This window comes from Apostichopus japonicus, chromosome 9 (assembly GCF_037975245.1).
Source record: "Apostichopus japonicus isolate 1M-3 chromosome 9, ASM3797524v1, whole genome shotgun sequence".
Classification (NCBI taxonomy): Eukaryota; Metazoa; Echinodermata; class Holothuroidea; order Aspidochirotida; family Stichopodidae; genus Apostichopus; species Apostichopus japonicus.
In genome coordinates, this window is record NC_092569.1 from 16,256,997 (window position 1) to 16,276,496 (window position 19,500).

The 19,500-nt window shown below is 32.0% G+C and overlaps 1 protein-coding gene and 2 long non-coding RNA genes across 3 annotated transcripts; 1 reads left to right on the plus strand and 2 right to left on the minus strand.

Annotated features, from left to right (window-relative positions):
• Nucleotides 1-735: 735 nt before the first annotated feature.
• On the minus strand, nt 736-5,052 carry LOC139973004 (uncharacterized). The gene is made up of 3 exons (XR_011795115.1): nt 4,951-5,052; nt 2,275-2,320; nt 736-876 (listed from the first exon to the last, which is right to left on the minus strand). It is a non-coding gene; the product is annotated as an uncharacterized lncRNA (long non-coding RNA).
• Nucleotides 2,299-4,369, plus strand: LOC139973003 (uncharacterized). Its single transcript, XR_011795114.1, has 3 exons — nt 2,299-2,409; nt 2,829-2,885; nt 3,410-4,369. It is a non-coding gene; the product is annotated as an uncharacterized lncRNA (long non-coding RNA).
• A 5,559-nt stretch (nt 5,053-10,611) lies between the features above and the next one.
• Nucleotides 10,612-15,981, minus strand: LOC139973901 (fibrinogen-like protein A). The gene is made up of 5 exons (XM_071980787.1): nt 15,970-15,981; nt 14,482-14,527; nt 13,015-13,187; nt 12,185-12,455; nt 10,612-11,022 (listed from the first exon to the last, which is right to left on the minus strand). Exons 1-5 carry the CDS (start codon nt 15,979-15,981, stop codon nt 10,766-10,768), a joined length of 759 nt encoding a protein of 252 aa, XP_071836888.1. The 3' UTR covers nt 10,612-10,765.
• Nucleotides 15,982-19,500: the final 3,519 nt, after the last annotated feature.

The following is a 19,500-nucleotide window of genomic DNA, read 5'->3' on the forward strand; positions in this document are numbered from 1 at the left end:
AAATCAATGCGAAGCATGTAATCCTTTTGGTTAGTTAAGAGTGATATTTTATCGTTGCCAAGCCAAAATTCCCTTTTCAGGAAACCAAAGCCATCTCGGTAATCATCCCAGTCTCTGTAAAATTCTACGGAACCGTCGACCCGGCGTTGGAAGACCTGGTTTAGTTTCAAAACAAAAAAATGTCATATTTGGTTTCAAAATAATGAACAATTTGTACGATGTTTGTTTGATGTGTATGACGTATCAGTGTGGGTAGTGTTTCATGGTTCGTCTTACGTTGAACAGATACGGTAGCCTGTGCACCATTATTCTTTTACTAACAGAATACATTGGTATCATATCATTTTTTGCCCATATTGCAGTAATATGGCTGTAGAAACATTTGAAGGTAGCGAAAAACTGTCTCGCTTTAAGAGAAAAAAATCATACTTAGGATTATCAAGGGTTACTCGTGAAGTTAAGCGTTATTAGAAATACATATCTAAGACGGTAAATTTGAAACTAAGTAACGTTTTCCTGAAAATTATATCAAACTAAAAGATACGAATAAGGAATGCATGCCAACGAATCAGCCCCTGTAACACACATACTCTGTATCAAGGAATCGCTTTTGACTGAATCAATAAAGTATAAAATATCAAAATACTGCAGCAGGCACGCTAAGTAGAAATGAATTAAGGCTAATATTATGTTATGTTCTTACCGTCCAGCCTCCTCCGTCAATTGAGTTATTACAGTAAACTTGAAAAGGTTCATTGGCTCCATCTGGCTTAATCAGATAAATTCCAGATTCAGAGGGACTCCCTTCACATTGGTCGTAAACTTCTTTACAATCTCGAGGATATTCTGGCTCTTGGTAGAAAAAGTAGGAGGAGTCTGAAGGAATGATTAAGAAAAACTTGTAAGAAATGGATGCGATCAATTTAAAGTGAACTACCGAACTCGCTGTTCAGTTTACTAAACTCTCGATTAAGGTGAAAATTACGGTTTGCAAAAAAATACCAAAAAATTTATCAAAATATTAAACAAAAATCTTCCATACATTTTCCTGCTTGAAAGAACACCATGGAAGTAAAAATTGTAAAATCGTAAAAAGTAACAACAAATATACAAAATAATCTTAAATGAAGTAACAGAATAATAAAAACTGCTGATAATTCTTGTAACTATGTCTATTAATTCAAAACGACAAATGTTGGCCTCCTTTCCACCGCCGCGACAAACATTAAAAGGCTTCCATTATTTTTCTTAACTTTTCAGCCAGTGTTAAAAGCGTGTTGCTTTTCTATATTTAGATATGTTAGCTTTTTTTCACCAATTTACAAACACCAGAGTAGGACTTTCTGCGCAGAATTAATTATGACTTAATGTAGTAGGTTTTGGTTCATATATAATTACTACATAAAGAAACGTAAGTATAAACGATTAATAACCAAAAATATGTGAAGACCACAAAAGCAGAAATCACCATTATTGTCAATCGAGATCATTAATATGACTGATTTAATACGTTTCTGTAATAATTTTTATGATGATATTATTTTTAAAACGGTTCTGAACATTAAGTGAGATGAATACTATATATGTATTTATTCACCGATTGGTATCTCTATAATAATAGTTTTCTAAAGGCATGAAACCCAAATTAAAAATGAAAATTAAGTTAAATTCATACCGAAATTTTAAATGAAGTATAATAATTTAAAAAATCCCGATCAATTCTAGTAGCTATGTACGATTTAAGATTAATCGACAAATGTTAGCCTTGTTTAGACCATCGCTAGAAACGTTAAAAGGCTCTTAGTTTTTTTTTAACTATAAGTTTCCAGTCATCTATAAAAGCGGGTTATTTTTCGTTTTACAGTATTTTTTGTAACCAAATTAAATAATCCACAGTACGTCTTTATATGAAGAAAGCATTTGATAAATATTAACCAGTCGATGATGATATAAGGTAGTAGGTATTGTGCACTTTTATTTACCACATCACGAAACAGAGGTATTACATCATATTAAACAAATGGATGTAAAAAAAAAACAGAAACCACAATAATTGTCTATCAAAATCAATGATATAAATGACTAATAAAGTTAGATGACTCATATATATATATATATATCGATGGGTACCTCTAAATTGAAGAAAAAGAAAGAAAACTTACATTTACACTTGAAATGTCCTTCTTTAGAACATGTATATTTTTGTTGTTGTAAAAGATTTATGTAAAAGTTCCTTGAAAAGAAGATTGAATAAGAATGATAAATTTCTCTTACCTACAGTGCTTCTTTTGTTCCTCCCAGAATTTTCCCGTTCAACATTCTACAATGGAGATATGAAAATTGAAATATAAATTCAACGAAGTCACTAAAAGGACATTCCGATAGGCGTGAAGGACTCGTTTGTATAGGGTACTTACCGCCGAAATCAATTCAGTTCCAAAGCATTTTTAAGTCGCTGCTAATCTTTGGTTTAATTTAATTAGTCTCATTCATAAACAAAATGTTTACTATTACTTTGTAGTAATACCGTAATGACGTACTTTTGACCAGACATATCAGACGTTTATCTTAAACACTATATCCCATTAAGGCGATGAGTGGTTCTTGTCATTTGTTTAAACTGTTATTAACAGATTTTGATACTCCATCGCTATGTCGTCGATGTCATGCCAATGAAAACATGCTCTAGGAACGCGGAAGTGAAAAATGTATTCTTTCTTTTTATGTACAAAAATGAGTCCCTCGGTAGAATAAATAAATTTTAGTAGTGCGTGTCCCGATTAGATATTTACAATTTTGTTAAATTTTGTTGTTTGGTCTATTTACAGAGTTCAACAAGCCGAAGCAACTTTATTGTCTCCTTGGTATGTTGATCTGTGTTGATGGTAAGTTTAATTAATGAAATATATGACTAAAGTAATATAAAGTTATGGTTTAATATTATGTACTGGTACTTGGTAGATTCACATCGAATATAATCAATTCACTATTTACAACAAGTGTTTGTGATTTATGAGTAGAATTTATGATTTTAAGGCATCATTCCACAAGATCTAATATGAATATAAAGACCTTTTACGGTTTGAGCTCTGAGTCTCTGTAAAGTACCCCATGTCTTATAATTCACCTTCCATCAGATGAAATGTCAAATATGAATGTTTAAACTATATTTGTGCTATAATATTGAAAGACTAGATTCGGCAGCAAAGTGTCAAGAGCGTTAACATTTGTTAAAATTAATAATGTATTGCTTTCCTAAGTAATTCACAGTAAGTTGTAGACTGACATTTAAGTATCAGGTTTATCCACTTTGATTTTCTTTCATCGATTCCTTAGTCAGGTTACTTGTTATTTTGAAAGATATAATTGAAAACACATTTGTCAAATGTATATTTTTCTTGACTCTTAGAAGGAGAATGCCCACCAAGAATATCAGCAATTAAAGGTTAAGAACTGATTACTGGTTAAAGCAACATTTAACATGACATGTACGTTATATTCGCTACCAAATTTCGTCCAACCGAATATCTAATACATATCCAATGAATTGGGAAATAAATATTTATTTGAGAGAGATATTAATAGGCCATTATTATTAAACACGATACAGCGGTGACATGAAACATAGACTGATATATGATATATTACTCAGTCTCCTGAAAATAAAATGTTTGATATTCATTCGTGATACGGGGACTTTGGCCAGACATACCCGAAGTTCATGTTTTAAACTTGATGAAATTAAGTCGAGATGTTTTCTTATCAACTATTAAACTGCTATGAAAAGAAAGCCTATCAAGATTACCTTGATGAGATGTCAAGGAAGGAACGAGCTCAAAACACAGGGGAGAACAAACTACAATGTCGATTGATATAAACAATGAGTCTCGAGATAGAATAAATACATTTCTATAATAGTGGGTATCCTGAGTAGATATTCACTATTGTAAAAATCGTTGCTTTGTTTATTTACACAATAAAAACAAGTCAATACAACTTTAATCGTTTTGCCTACTTTTGATCTGCTTAAGTCTTAATTGTTACTAACGGAATATAAATTTGACGTTTGAAATTATTGGTTTATATATTCTTGCGATATAGATGATAAATCGTTGGAATCTTTCCCGCAACTTCAGTTTTTATGATTAATGAGTATTTTGTTATTTAAGACATCATTTAACCATTTAATATTACTTACCTAATCCGTTCATAAGAAAGTGTTACTTTATCGATTGTTTCAAGGCATTAAGTTATTGGTATTGCACTGAACCATGTATCTAGCAAGTCACCTTCTTTCATGAATTTTTGAAAATATATATTTAAATTGCCAAAAATGGATAATGGAACTATGTTTGTACTATAGGATTGATGTACTAGCTTGGAAGTAAGTTAAAGATGGATTAAAGAAAAATTTCAATTAATCTTTGTTAAGGAATCTACAGTTATATCCTTACATATGATAATTATTTTCATGTTTATTGTTATAGTTTATTTGCTATGTTGGACGATATAATTAAATACCCGTTTGAAACGTGATCGTTTCCACGATATATCGGCAAGTCATTGTCAATTTTAAATTGCTAATTGTATTCGTTAACAAAAGGAATTCTTATCGTTGTTTTAAGAAAATAACTAATAATTGAACCACTTTTCAAACCTATCTCTATTTATGATATGGTGTAATCAAATTTCTTATGTTTTTTTTCGGGTGCATTAGGTAGTTCACAATGAGCACTCTACTTTCTTTCTTTTTTTGAAATAAGTACAAAATATCAATATTTTACAAACAGACAAATACATCAATTGAACACCGACAATAAATTCAAACACCATGGTAAAGAGAAAATGAAAAATCATATTGAGTTTAACAATTATTGAGTTAGAAAATAATTTATCACAATTAAATATTCAACTTCAACTTGAATTTGTTAAAAGATAAAGGAAACTTACAGTTTCTGCCTGAAAAGCTGGAAGTTGAGAGAAGAGTCCCAAAACACAAAATGTTAGGATGAACTGCATCTTGACGATTTTCTCTGGTCTTAACGATCACAAATCTCAAGAAGGAATGAAGTAAACTTTCTGGCAGCGAACCAGTTCAACCACTTTATGAGCATACCCTGCGTTCTATGACGTGGTTGTTGACACGTGTCACCGAAGAGCTGATTAACCATTTACATTTATACAAATTGTTATAACCTGGATGATCACGTAAATAAAAACATAATCTAACAGTTTTTCTATTGTCCCTTAAAGAGTAACATTTATGATAATTACTATTAGTCCATTTTTATAGCATTAATTGTATAGACGTAATGCGATATCAATTTAATGGTCATGTTAGTTATATTACATTCATATACAATCTTAAACCAATTCAGAATATCTCTTTCGATAACACAAATTATATCGCATATATATTACACTCAGCTTATTAACCTTTCACCTATAAGTATCTTCGTAAGTTTGAATCCTAACGTACTACTTTCAATTAACCGAGTTTCGTCTCCTGCAGCTTACCATCAATAGTTTAATGATGTTAAGGAAACTCCTGTAGAGCCCATGAGCAGTGGGAAATTGAACTATATATCTACAACCAAGCCTTAGGATACCATTTAACAGTATCAAACCTCCATATCTATTAAAAAAAAAATCCAACTAACGTTCTCTACAAGTTGCCATGTTTTTGTGATATTACCCAGGATGCAACGTTTGCATGACGTCACACATGCACCTCGGCAGAGTTAGACTTGCCGCTATGCAGATTCTCTCGTAGTACCGCTGCACACAAAACAACGCTGGCGTACGGTATATGCTGAAACTGCTAAACTATCGATAATTTTCAAATTATTACAACGGTTGAACTGGACTTTATTATCCAGAAATTTAAAGAAAAATAACTTAAGTTACCTTGTAGCCATCTTGCGTTCGATTTTGAGTAATGTATACAGACGAGATGTAGCCTAGGCCTAAATAGTGTATCGTCCAATATCCACAATCGAAGTTCAGGTAACGAGTATAGTTACTATATAACTTAGTCATAGTAACACTACTCGACATACTGTGACTGTGAGCATCACTTCGTCGATGAAAAGTATCGTTCATTCGAGCAATTCAACATGACTGAGGCTCACATTATCCCAGATGACTATTGCGTAGAACTGACTCCATCACCCTGACATAAGGTGCCACAAAGTATTAGTAATTTCAGAAGAAAGTGATCGAGCCATAGTTTAAAATTCGGAAGCAAACAATGACAATCACTGTGCGTCTGTGTTGACAGTCATCTTGCAAAATACCAATTTATTTATAAACGACATTAAGCGTACGTATGTATCTATCCTTCAAAATTGGTTAAATATTCTACATTTACTTGAAGTATGAAGATGTTTAGTTATTACACCACTGGCAAGTTACTACCAATTTCAGCTTTCAATGTATCGATAACCGTCATAGTTACTGGCAAGTTTTATTAAAATGCTTAGAATCTTTTTTTCTTTCATCAGTAATCTCATTTACCCCTTGATTATCCTAGGAGTTTGCCAAGTCTATCTACATTTCAAATCAGTAAAGAAGCTCTCCTTTAAGCTTGTAAGATATTTTTTTCATCTATAAGAAACTCATCCGTACCAAGTTTCTTTTCGCCAGCCTGATGGGAAAAAATGAAATTTATATGCTCCCTTGTTCACTCTTTCCCACGTCTACTAGCTCCCTTGTCCATAATTGTCTTTTTGGATTATTGTATATACATGTTATATATGTATACTACGTATGTTAAGTGGTATGAAAAAAGCGGGCGCACTTTCTAATTCAAAATATAGGAAACCAAATTATTCAAGAACGACACATTTATCGTCGGTGTGTTAAACTTTGTTTTATTACTTTTATCACGGACATGCTGAGTAACCATCTTAATATGAACTATAACATTATACCGTTAATAGAATCACCCACTTCGAACATTGTCTTTTGCTTATTGTTTGGTATGAGAAAGAGCCCTTTCAATCAACTAGGTTTATAAATTAAAATGTCTCTACATGCAGACCATTATTTCAGTTGCTTAGATGCAACCCAAAACACAATAGAAAAACTAACCGTTACAATTTTAAGGGATCCCATATATAACTAGTTTACAGTGTATCTTGTTTTTGTTTTGTTTTTGTGTGTCCGACAAGTCATGTTGTATATCATTTACGGATACGTTGCTTTTTATATGAGGTTTTAAAGAATTTATGTTGGTTTAGTAATTATAACTATATAAAAAGATGCTGTAATAGTTACAATTTACCATTAAAAGGCGCATTCCAAACAATCTACTATTTTAAGGCGAATATTTTGAAATCCGGACTAACTATGGAATCATCGTGAGCACTCTTTTCTCCTGGTGTATAAGGTATTGCGAATTAGATTCTGCCTAAAGCGATCCTTTTACGATAATAATGAGATTTACACGAAGTATTTTTTTGCCTCGATTCTGATTGTTTTATCGGTTAAAACTGGTAAAGGTGAGTACCCGTTACTTAGTTAAAACTGATGTGTGTTATTATTTCTTAACAACTGTTACATTTATGACTAGTTGCTACTGCAGTACACTTACAAACAGAAAATACTAAACACTCTCATCCTATGCATGATGATTAACTGGATAACCAGACTACTTTAAAGGTTTCGCCAATAATTTCGTCTACATTTATTGGAAGACACTAAACTGCAAAACGCTTAAAATCTCCATGTTGAACCATCTTTACAACGTCAGTTTGTAAGTTTTGCACAGTAGCATCTGCTGATAAGTCTAACATGTGTTACGGTGTTATAATATACTACACTAGATCTTCTGACTGTTTTGACCAAATGAAAGTTATAAGTTAATATTAGAGATTCCACTCTTATAAGTTGGTAATTTAGCCGCCAATCCATTTTTTAAAGTGTACATTAATCACATGAAATGATCTACCGTAATGTCTACTGTAAAATTCGTCCACTGTGGGAAAACCTCTGCATAAGCTACAGTGTAGCACCACATGTGAAAGTTCCATTACCTTTATCTTCTCCACTTCTATCGTAACTATGTAAATGCAGACTTTTACAAATCTTTACGACCTTTTTTTATTGGTTATTAGTAACTTTATCCCCATGGTTGTACCGAGATGTGCAAATATCTTATAGATCAAGATCGAATTTTGAGTTCAAATCATTGTATAAGGTATGGGAATCAATTCCATGCATTTTAAGCTCTTCAGAGTCAAATAGGTTACTTAGAGTGTTCGTTATTGCATAATAATCTCCCGCGAGATAGATCAAGGCACCACTGTACATATATATGAATGGAACGCAATCGTTGGCGATGACATCAAACATATCCGGATCATCCGGGTATTTAGAATTCTCGTGTGGTATGTAGGTACCACCCATACTCACTTGGTAACCAACGACGCTATAGTCAATCGCTGTCAACAATGTTGTATCTAAACGAGATATCTGAGAGTACCTGGTAATTGCCGGACAAAGAGGATTCAATTAACAATGCAATCCCGAAAATTCAGCCGTATTGGAATTTGTTCGCGGGCTTCGTAGCAGGAACAATCGAAAAACCCGGAAAGTTAGTAGGATCAATCTCCTCAGTGTTAGTTTACAAACATTAAAACAAAACATTTCAAATTTCTTGATATACTCTGGTAGAATATTACGGTCGATTTTGCTTCTCACTCCGCAACCGTTCAGGCTTAGAATACGAATAGATTTAGATGGTGAATGCCTAGTATGATCAGTACAGGGTGGTTCCTTGAGTAATGTTTTACAAACAATATCTGTAGAATCCAAGGTTGAAGGCCAGAGATCCTATAACAAGTTGTAAAGTTGTAGTTCCTTCACTTTATCATCGCTCAAATGCAGTTTCAAAATATCCTTAGCCGAATCTGAAGATCAATTAATACGAACAAAATCGTTAGTACTACTAATGATCAACCCGAGGTACTGTTATGATCCGCAGTCAGTCACTGCAACTTGTCATGTTTCGTGGAACTAGTTAGACGGATATGACAGCGCTCGCTGTTAATTTTAGGCGTGTTTAGAGATATCCCCAACTTTCTTTAATGTGGTTAAATTAATATTTTCCTACCCTAGCTATATTTAATAAAACCTTCATGAAAACCGACTTTTTAGAAAATGGATTTTGAAGCTCAGTCAACAATTTAAAAAATGCTTACCGTTAAATGCAGTCGATAGTTTTCCTTTGCAGGTATCACACCAGCAAAAAAGCTAAAATGACCAAATGTAATGCTTGTTTTAACATAATATCAGGTACCATCATATATCTTTATGCCTTTATGTGAAAAAGAATAATTTAAAACAGGGAGAATGTCGGATGATATTAACCATTTTAGAAATTCTTTGGTTAAATGTGGATATTACTCCGAGCGGGTCTTGAAAGTTCAAAGGAACGATTATTGTGGTGCGACACCTGAAGCCACGATTTAGTAGAGGGCGCTTTTCACAAACAGTAAAACACGTCAAGGCGATGCAAATGTAATTAAGAAAACGAAAGACTCCTCGATAGTCATTTGAGTCTCTGTAGATGAGCATTCCCGTCATCGCTTAAAATTGTGCAATTATTGTTTTTTTTTATCAATGAGGTAAACATTACATTTTTATTAGCTTTTTGTTATTTTTAATTAGCAATTTCAAGAGTCGGTGCTCGGTGAAGGATCTTACACGTTGTTTTAAAGACAAGAAAGTATATTTAAATAAGTATTCATCCTCTTTAGTGATATAGGTTGGTGAATGAGATGTTTGCAACTCATGGTACGTATTTTGAGTTCAACATAGTCATAAAAGCATTTTGCTTTCTTATTCAACTTTATATGTTGTTTCAATTCCAACGTAACAAAATCCTTTCGTCTTCTCGCCTGTGATCATGATACCACTATTATGTATGGCTACGAATTGAATACTTTAGAATGGAATATTTTAATATGTTCATACGGTGAGAGAACAATGTCTTACTTTAAAAGATATGTTCGTGTATAAGTTGAGGATTACGTTGAAAATTGGCAAGTACAGGAAAAAAAATGTTGGACTGCTTTATCGATTTGATTGATTTTTTTTTAAATGATAATTCGATGTCATAGGACTACATGAGAAATTAAGAAAATATTACTGGCATGTACGGAAATGTATTGTTTGTGAGTAATTATGCACTTCACGGTAATTAGATCTAACGTAACATTCTATCGCTGACTCCAAACAAGTAACTCGAATTCTTGCATGGTTACAGCACGGGCCCCACACATTTTTTTTATTGTACTGGGCCGTAGTGGCTGGGGCAAGGGGGGGGGTGGGGTGTGACCAATAAGTTAAGTCGTGCAGGGCTGCGGTCAGGTTTTTCTGGAACGGTAGATAGGGGTGGAGGAGAGAAAGATTGCTAAGAGCAAAACCTGTAAACTGGAGGATGTGGATAACGGTTTTTTTTTCTGTAGCTTATATATTGGGCGTTATTCTCGATTACTCTCGATCTCATTTTAGTAAAGAAAACAATACAATTTGCATAAAAACGCTCGATAAATGCCACAATGGTTCACAATGAAAAAAACTCAAGATGGACGAGTCTGGAAATAATTGTATTCATCTTCCTTTAATAATCATCATTCAATGTTATAAAAATTATAAGGATTTGTTGTTACGTTAATAGTCCAATATTTCACAAGTCTAGAGTATATGACGATGATACAATGTTTGGTTATCAAACTAGTTGCTGTTTACGGTCGATGTATTACACTGGACGTATCTTCATTTCAGCGTATTTTATGTTGCTACTACTCCCTGGAAGATCATACCAGAAGATGCTCTTGTAATAGGTACTGCCGGCTGTGTACAGTCCGTTCAGGTTAGCATAATAATAATAACAATAAATACCGTACCACCACGCTCCGTGACAATACTGGGCCAAGTTATAACTAGAGTGACGATCATTGTCGCGGTCTAACGCCGTAAATGTCTGGTTTCTGTGATTCGCCATCCTATCGTTTGCTGTGAAAGGAAAACACAAATACGAGATGAAGTAGACATGGATCTTCATTTTATTACTTGTTTACACGTTTGACTTAAATACTGGATGCATCATTAGGACTTTTTTGGATACCTTGTTGGAGATAATGAACAAGCTATACAATATAGTGTGAAAGAATCCTTCTAAAATCCCTCTTGTTGATAGTTAATTCGTTGTGCTTCAAACAGTACTTGTGGTAATCAGTTGTGTCATTAATGTCTGATTTTCAGTAAATCCCCATTTTTTGATCAATTTGTATTGACTTTGCATACCCCCAAGGTAAGTTATATACGATAGGGTGAAAAATCAAGCAATAGTTTTGTATATGTTTTTGTTTAGTGTAAAGTAAAACTATGACATCACACTTGTATTCATCAAATTATTTTATTATACCAAGTTCCTTACAATTTCAGCTATTAATATATGGATAACTTTTACAATTACTGGAAAATTAATGACAATCCGTGTGTTTCAGTTGTCATTGGTAGTTTCATGTATATATATATATATATATATTTATATATATATATATACATATATATATATATATATATATATATATATATATATATATATATATATATAAGGTTTTCGGTTGCTGTTTTATTCCTTTTTTTCTTAGTTTGTTTTATTTTGTTTTGTGTTGTCTTTTGTGCTTACCTAAAGGGTTTTATTGCTATGACTATATGAGAGCAGGGTAGGAAATAGGAGATTTCATACTTTGGAATAACATTCCACTTCCCTATACCTCTACTTCCTGGTTGACACTCAGATTACACGGGAAATGAATTTGACGAAGAATATTCTATGTTTATAATCATATCTTAGAGCGACTTTTCAAATAAATATATATTTTGTCATCTGTCTATGCAGAGCTTACTACCTTTATTGTTGGAACGCATTCAGTAATAATAGTAGTAATAATACATGTGGGTTGCACGTTGCCAAATGTCACAATTTTACCAATATGCCAATTGTTTATTACCTTTAAATTTCGTATTGATCTATATTAATCGTATTAATAGAAACACTGCATTATTCATATATCATATAGCGCTGACGTTTAACTTCCAACTGAGAGTTATACCTCAGAACAGCAGGGAAATGCAAAGAGCAACCACATGACATATTATATATACGTACCTGTTGTGCTGGAGCTATCGTATTCTCCGAGGCCAACTAAACGATATTTAGTCTCTTCATCACTGATCCTAAACATGTCGTACTTCGCAAAATAGGGATCTCCATTCACGTTCTTTAAATCAATGCGAAGCATGTAATCCTTTTGGTTAGTTAAGAGTGATATTTTGTCGTTGCCAAGCCAAAATTCCTTATTCAGGAAACCAAAGCCATCTCGGTATTCATCCCAGTCTCTGTAAAATTCTACGGAACCATCGAGCCGCCGCTGGAAGACCTGGTTTAGTTGCAAAACAAAAACATGTCATATTTGGTTTGAACATAATGAACCATTTGTACGATGTACGGGTTTGATGTATCAGTGTGGTTAGTGTATAACGGTTCATCTTACGTTGAACAGATACGGTAGCCTGTGCACCATTTAGATTCTTCTTTTTCTAATGGCATACATTGGTATCATATCATTTATGCCCATATTGCGAACAGTAATATGGCTATAGAAACATTTTGAGGTTTCGAAAAACTGTCTCGCTACAAGAGAAAACAATTATACTTAGGATTATTAAAGGTTACTCGTGAAGTTATGTTAAGCGTTATAAGAAATACAAATCTAAGACGGTAAATTTGAAACTAAGTAACGTTTTCCTGAGAATTATATCAAACTAAAAGATACGAATAAAGAATGCATGCCTTGTCGAACGAATCAGCACTGTAACACACAGAATCTGTATCAATGAATCGCTTCTACTGAACCAATAAAGTATAAAATATCAAAATACTGCAGCAGGCACGCTAAGTAGAAATGAAATAAGGCTAATATTATGTTATGTTCTTACCGTCCAGCCTCCTCCGTCAATTGAGTTATTACAGTAAACTTGAAACGGTTCATTGGCTCCATCTGGCTTAATCAGATAAATTCCAGATTCAGAGGAACTCCCTTCACATTGGTCGTAAACTTCTTTACAATCTCGAGGATATTCTGGCTCTTGGTAGAAAAAGTAGGAGGAGTCTGAATGAATAAAAAAGTAAAAATTGTAAGAAATGGATGCGATCAATTTTAAATTGAACTACAGAACTCGCTGTTCCGTTTACCGAACTCTCGATAAAAGTGAAAATGGTTTGCAAAAAAGCAACAACAAATGTTTGTCAAAGTATTAAACATAAATCTTCCATGCATTTTCCTGCTTGGAAGAACACCATGAAAGTAAAAATCTTAAAATCATAAAAGTACGCAACAAATATATAGACAAATCTTAAATTGAAGTAGCAGAATACCTGAATAAATGTCTATTTAATTTAAAACGACAAATGTTGGCTTCTTTTTCACCGCCGCGAAAAACCTTAAAGGCTTTCATTTTCTTTTTTAAATTTCCCAGCCAGTGTTAGGGGCGGGTTGCTTTCCCTTTTTTTAACACCTTTTTAGTTTTTTAAACTAAATTACAAAACCACGTCATTTGAGTACGCCTCTCTGCCAAGAAAGAATTATAACTTAAGGGTAGGTTTAATTAATATATATACCTATCACATCAAGAAACGTAAATATCAATGCATATTAACCAAAAATATGTGAACACCACAAAAGCAGATATCACCATCATTGTCACTTAAGATAATTTATATGACTGATTAATTTCGTTTCTGTAATACTGTTTTTGATGATAGAATTTTTGTTTACACACAGAATTGAATATTAAGTGAGATGAATACTATATATGTATTTATTCACCGATGGCTACATCTATCATAATAGTTTCCTAAAGGCATGAAAACCAAATTAGAATTGAAAATTAAGATACATTCAAACCGAAATTTAAAATGAAGTAAACTAATAAAAAAAAAAGAATTTTAGTAGCTATGTTTGTTTTAAGATAAATAGACACCTCCTTTTTACTATAAGTATTTTGACTATAAGTTGTTTCCAGTCAACTTTAAAAACTTAAATTAAATTTAATAATCCACAGTACGTCTTTATGTGAAGAAAGCATTTAATAAATTTTAACCAGTTGATTATGAAATACGGTAGTAGGTGCATATCTAATTACCACATCACGAAACAGCATATTAAACAAATGTATGTAAAAACAAAACAGAAATCACAATAATTGTCTATAAAAATCAATAATATAAATGACTAATTAAGTTAGATGAATCATATATATCAATGGGTACCTCTAAATTGAACAAAAAATGAAAATTGCATTCATACTTGTAATGTACTTCTTTAGAACATGTATTTTTTGTAAAAGATTCATGTTAAAGTTCCTTGAAAAAAGAAATGAATAAGAATGATATTTTTTTTTTACCTCCAGTGCTCCTTTTGTTCCTCCCAGAATTTTCCTGTCCAACATTCTAAATGGAGATATGAAAATTAAAAATATAAAAGTCAACGAAGTCATTAAAAGGACATTCCGATAGCGGGAGGGACTCGTTTGTAAAGGGTACAATTCAGTTCCAACGCATTTTTAAGTTGCTGCTAATCTTTGGTTTAATTCCAATGAAGTATAATCAGGAATCATCAACTATGTCATTATTAGGTCATCTTAATCATTTCACTAATATAGAGGCATTTACTTTGACCCCACTCGTATGACAAGGTTTCTGTAATATTCGTACTAAGATCTTTCTCTTTTACTCAGATATTAGCTTCTTTGTAGGAAACATTACGGGAAATCAAGAGACACTATTCCAACACTCTCTTCCAACACAGTATAACTATTCAGTTTAAAACGTATATAGAACTTTAGTTAAGCCGTGACATATGTTAATGAAAACAAAATGTGTTTCTATCCCATACTGCGTTGTCGTTGTGTTTACTTCTTGGCATGGATGTTTGAAGACAAACTTTTTAAAATTATTCTTGAAACTATTTAGATGACAGAATGATTGAATAAAAAAGTTACACACTCAACGCTATTGTTATCCTGTTTCCCGCCCTTATACCGAATAACCAAGATAAAACAATTTATTAGACGTTTTAATTTTCGCGACGTGAAGTGAGAAAGTTATTTGATTCCTTCCCGTAGGAGAAGATATCAACATTGAATTCAATGAGCGTTTTGAAATGAATTAATCTAGAAAATACAAGGAAATTTGATAGCTTGAAACTGAGACAAACACACTGTTTTCTGGATGTTTACAATTTTCATAAATATCTTTCATATTAATGGTCAGGTTTGTGTATGTATATTTAAACGGAAATACGACTATCATAGTGCTTAGCTGAAGTAATTATCTTTTAGTAAGATATTTAGGATTGATGAAAATATTACGAACTGACTTTCATGTACGTACAAATAAAATTTGAATTATCTTAGTTAAATGAGTCGCGTTTTGGATCTCTTAGCCATTTCTGCATTCTGTCATGCAATTTTGTTTATTTTTATAATTTTTATTATCAGGAAAAGATCAATAAAGTGCACAGCTTCAACTTGAAACATAACTTACAATTGTTATAAAGCTTACTGATTTACCTAAAACAGTACTACCTATGGCGGGTACTCTCACCGTTTCTTTCTTTAAGGTTCTGTTTGCTTACTAAGTTGTATGATATTAATCTTATGGCACATATGATGTATTTGTTAAAAATATTATATAATACTTATTAAACCTACCTCATAAACTAATACCACCGATAAAATTTATTACAATAGAAGCAATATGGAATGCATCATATTAATCAATGTTGTGTTGAGAAGTTAGAATACTTCAACGCACTGATCTAGACAACATTTTAGCATCAAGTGTGATATTCGCTTTTCCATGTTGTTCAAAACTTGTTATGGATTCCTCACTGCCTTCTCCATTTTTTTTCAAATGTTTCCAAAGATAAATACTATTTGACTATTTTATATAGAAATAATTCCTTAACATAACTAACAGCGTTCCTCCAGCAGAATCTCTAATACCAAGCCTAATATAATCTAATAAATCGGGAAATACATATTTATTTGAGAGATATTTTACAGGCATTTATTACTTCATACGATGCAACAATGTTTTTAAGGCTACTAAACCCTAATATGCTATATTAATCAAGAATCAATTTCTCATTCATAAACAAATCGTTCAGTTTTCCTTTATAGTAATACGGCATACTTTTCACGTTTATATTAAACACTACATCAGATTAAGGCAATGAGTGATTCTTGTCATTTGTTTAAACTGTTATTGAACTATTTTGATATGCCATCGCTATGTCGTCGATGTCATGTCAAGGAAAACATGCTCTAAGAACACGGGAGAGAACAGTTCATTAATTCTTTTTATTAAAAAAAATATGAGTTTCTCGGTAAAATAAATAAATTTCAGTGGTGCGTGTCCTGATTAGATATTTACAATTTTGTGAAATTTATTTGTTTGGTTTATGTACAGGGTTAAACAAGCCGATCCAACTTTCCTTGGTATGTTGGTCTGTGTGTATCGTAAGTTTAATTAATGAAGTATATGCCTAAGGTAATATAAAGTTATCGGTTTACATTATGCATTGGTACTTGGTAGATTCCCATTGGATATAATCGATTCAAAATTTAAATTCAGTGTTTGTGATTTATGAGTGTAATTTATAAATTTAAGGCATCATTCCACAAGATATAATATGGATATAAAAACGTTAACGGATTGAGCTCTGAGTAGCTGTAAAGTACCCTACGTCTTATAATTCACCTTTGGTCAGATGATATGTCAAATATGAATCATAAAACTACGTTTTTATGATTTTAAGGCATCATTCCAAAATATATAATTTGAATATAAAGAAGTTTGATTGATTGCTCTGAGTTTATGTACAGTACACTACATCTGATAATTCACCTTCGTTTAGATTAAATGTCAAACATGAAGGTTTAAACTATGTTTGTGCTATAATATTAAAAGACTAGATTTGGCAGCAAAGTGTCAAGAGCGTTAACATTTGTTAAAATTGATTATTTATTGCTTTCATGTAAGTAATTCACAATAAGTTGTAGACTGACAGTTAAGTATCAGGTTTTATCAACTTTGATTTCTTTAATCGATTCCTTAATCAGGTTACTTGTTACTTTGAAAAGTATATTGAAACACATTTGTCAAATGCGTATATTTCTTGGCGCGAAAATGGAGCATGCCCACCAAAGAATATAAGCAATTAAAGGTTAGGAACTGATTACTGGTAAAAGCAACATTCATCATAACATGTACCTAATATTCGATAACAAATTTCGTCCAACAAAATATCTAATACATATCCAATGAATTGGGAAATAAATATTTATATTAGAGAGATTTTAAAGGCCTTCATCTTTAAACATGATACCACGGTTACATGAAATATATACTGATAGATGATATTTTATTCAGTCTCCTGAAAAAAAGTTTGATAGTCACTTGTAGAGATATCCTAAGTTCATTGTGTAAACTTGATGAAATAATACCGAAATGTTTTCCTTTTTACTTTTCAACTGCTATAAAAAGAAAGCCTATTTATGAAGATTACCTTGATGAGATTTCAAGGAAGGAACGCGCTCAAAACACAGGAGAAAACAAACTACAATGTCAATTGATATAAACAATGACTCTTGCGGTAGAATAAATACATTTCTATCATAGTGGGTATCCTGAGTAGATATTCACAATTGCCAAAATCGTCAAGACAACTTTATTCTTTTTTGTCTACTTTTAATATGCTTTAGTCTTAAATGTAATTAAAGGAATATAAATTTGACTTTTGAAATATTTGGATCTTATTTTCTTGATATATAGAAGATAATCGTTTGAATCTTTTCTGCAACTTAAGTTTTTATCATTAATGAGTATTTTTTATTTCAGACTTCATTTAATCTAACTTAACTGATCCGTTGATAAGAAAATGTTTAGTTTTATCGATTGCTTCAAATAGTTCCTTTTATTGTTTCAATGCATTAAGTTATTGGCATTGCACTGTACCATGTATCTAGCAAGTCACCTTCCTTCATGTATTTTTAAAAATATATATTTGAATTACCAAAAATGAATGTTCGAACTATGTTTGTACTATAGGAATGATGTACTAGCTTGGAAGCAAGGTAAAGATGGCTTTAAGGAGATATTCCAAATAATCTTTGTTAAGGAATCCACAGTTATATCCCTACATATGATAATTATACTTACGTTTTTCTATATCGATAATTGTTATAGTTTATTTGTTATATTGGACGATATAATTAAATATCCGTTTGAAGCGTGATCGTTTCCACGATATATCGGCAAGTCATTGTCAATGTTAAATTGCCTATTGTATTCGTTAACAAAAGGAAATTCATATCGCTGTTTTAAGAAAATAACTGATATTCAAACTCCTTTTCAAATCAATCTTTTTTATGATATGGTGTCATATAATTGATCTTATTTTATTGCGTACATGAGGTAGATCACAATGCGAAATCTAATTATTTTTTTTTAGAAAAGTTCAAGTTATCAATATTTTACAAACAGACAAATACATCAATTGAACACCGACAATTAACTCAAACATCGTGGTAGAGAAATTGAAAAATCGTATTTAGTTTAAAAATTATTGAGTTAGAAATCAATTTATCAAAATTAAATTTTCAACTTCAACTTATTAAATAAGTAGATTAAGTACAAACTAGCTAGATAGCAAAGATAGAAAATACATCATTTGAACACCAAATGTGAGCATGGTAACGAAAACTGGCACATTAATATTAAAGTTCGAAAACTATCAAATTAGAAATCACTGATCACACCTAAAATACAACTTCAACTTGAATTTGATAAAAGATAAAAGTAACTTACGGTTTCTGCCTGAAAAGCTGGAAGTTGAGAGAAGAGTCCCAAAACACAATATGTAAGGATGAACTTCATCGCGACGATTTGTTCTGGTCTTAACGATCGCAAATCTCAAGAAGGAATGAAGTAAACTTTCTGGCAGCGAACCAGTTCAACCACTTTCTGAGCATACCCTGAGTACTATGACGTGGTTGTTAACACGTGTCACCGAAGAGCTGATTAACCATTTACATTTATATTATTTGTTATAACCTGCATGATCACGTAAATAATAACACAAGCTAACAGTTTTTCTATTGTCCCTTAAAGAGTAAAACTTATGACACTTACTAACTGTCCATTTTTATAGCTTTGATTGTATAGACGTAATGCGATGTTGCTTAACTGATGGTTATAATACATTCATATGCAATCTCAAACCAATTCAAAATATGACTTTCGATAACACAAATTATATCGCATATATATTACACTCAGCTTTTTAACCTTTCACCTATAAATAACTCGGTAAGTTTGAATCCTAACTTACTACTTTCAAATAACTGAATTCGTCTCCT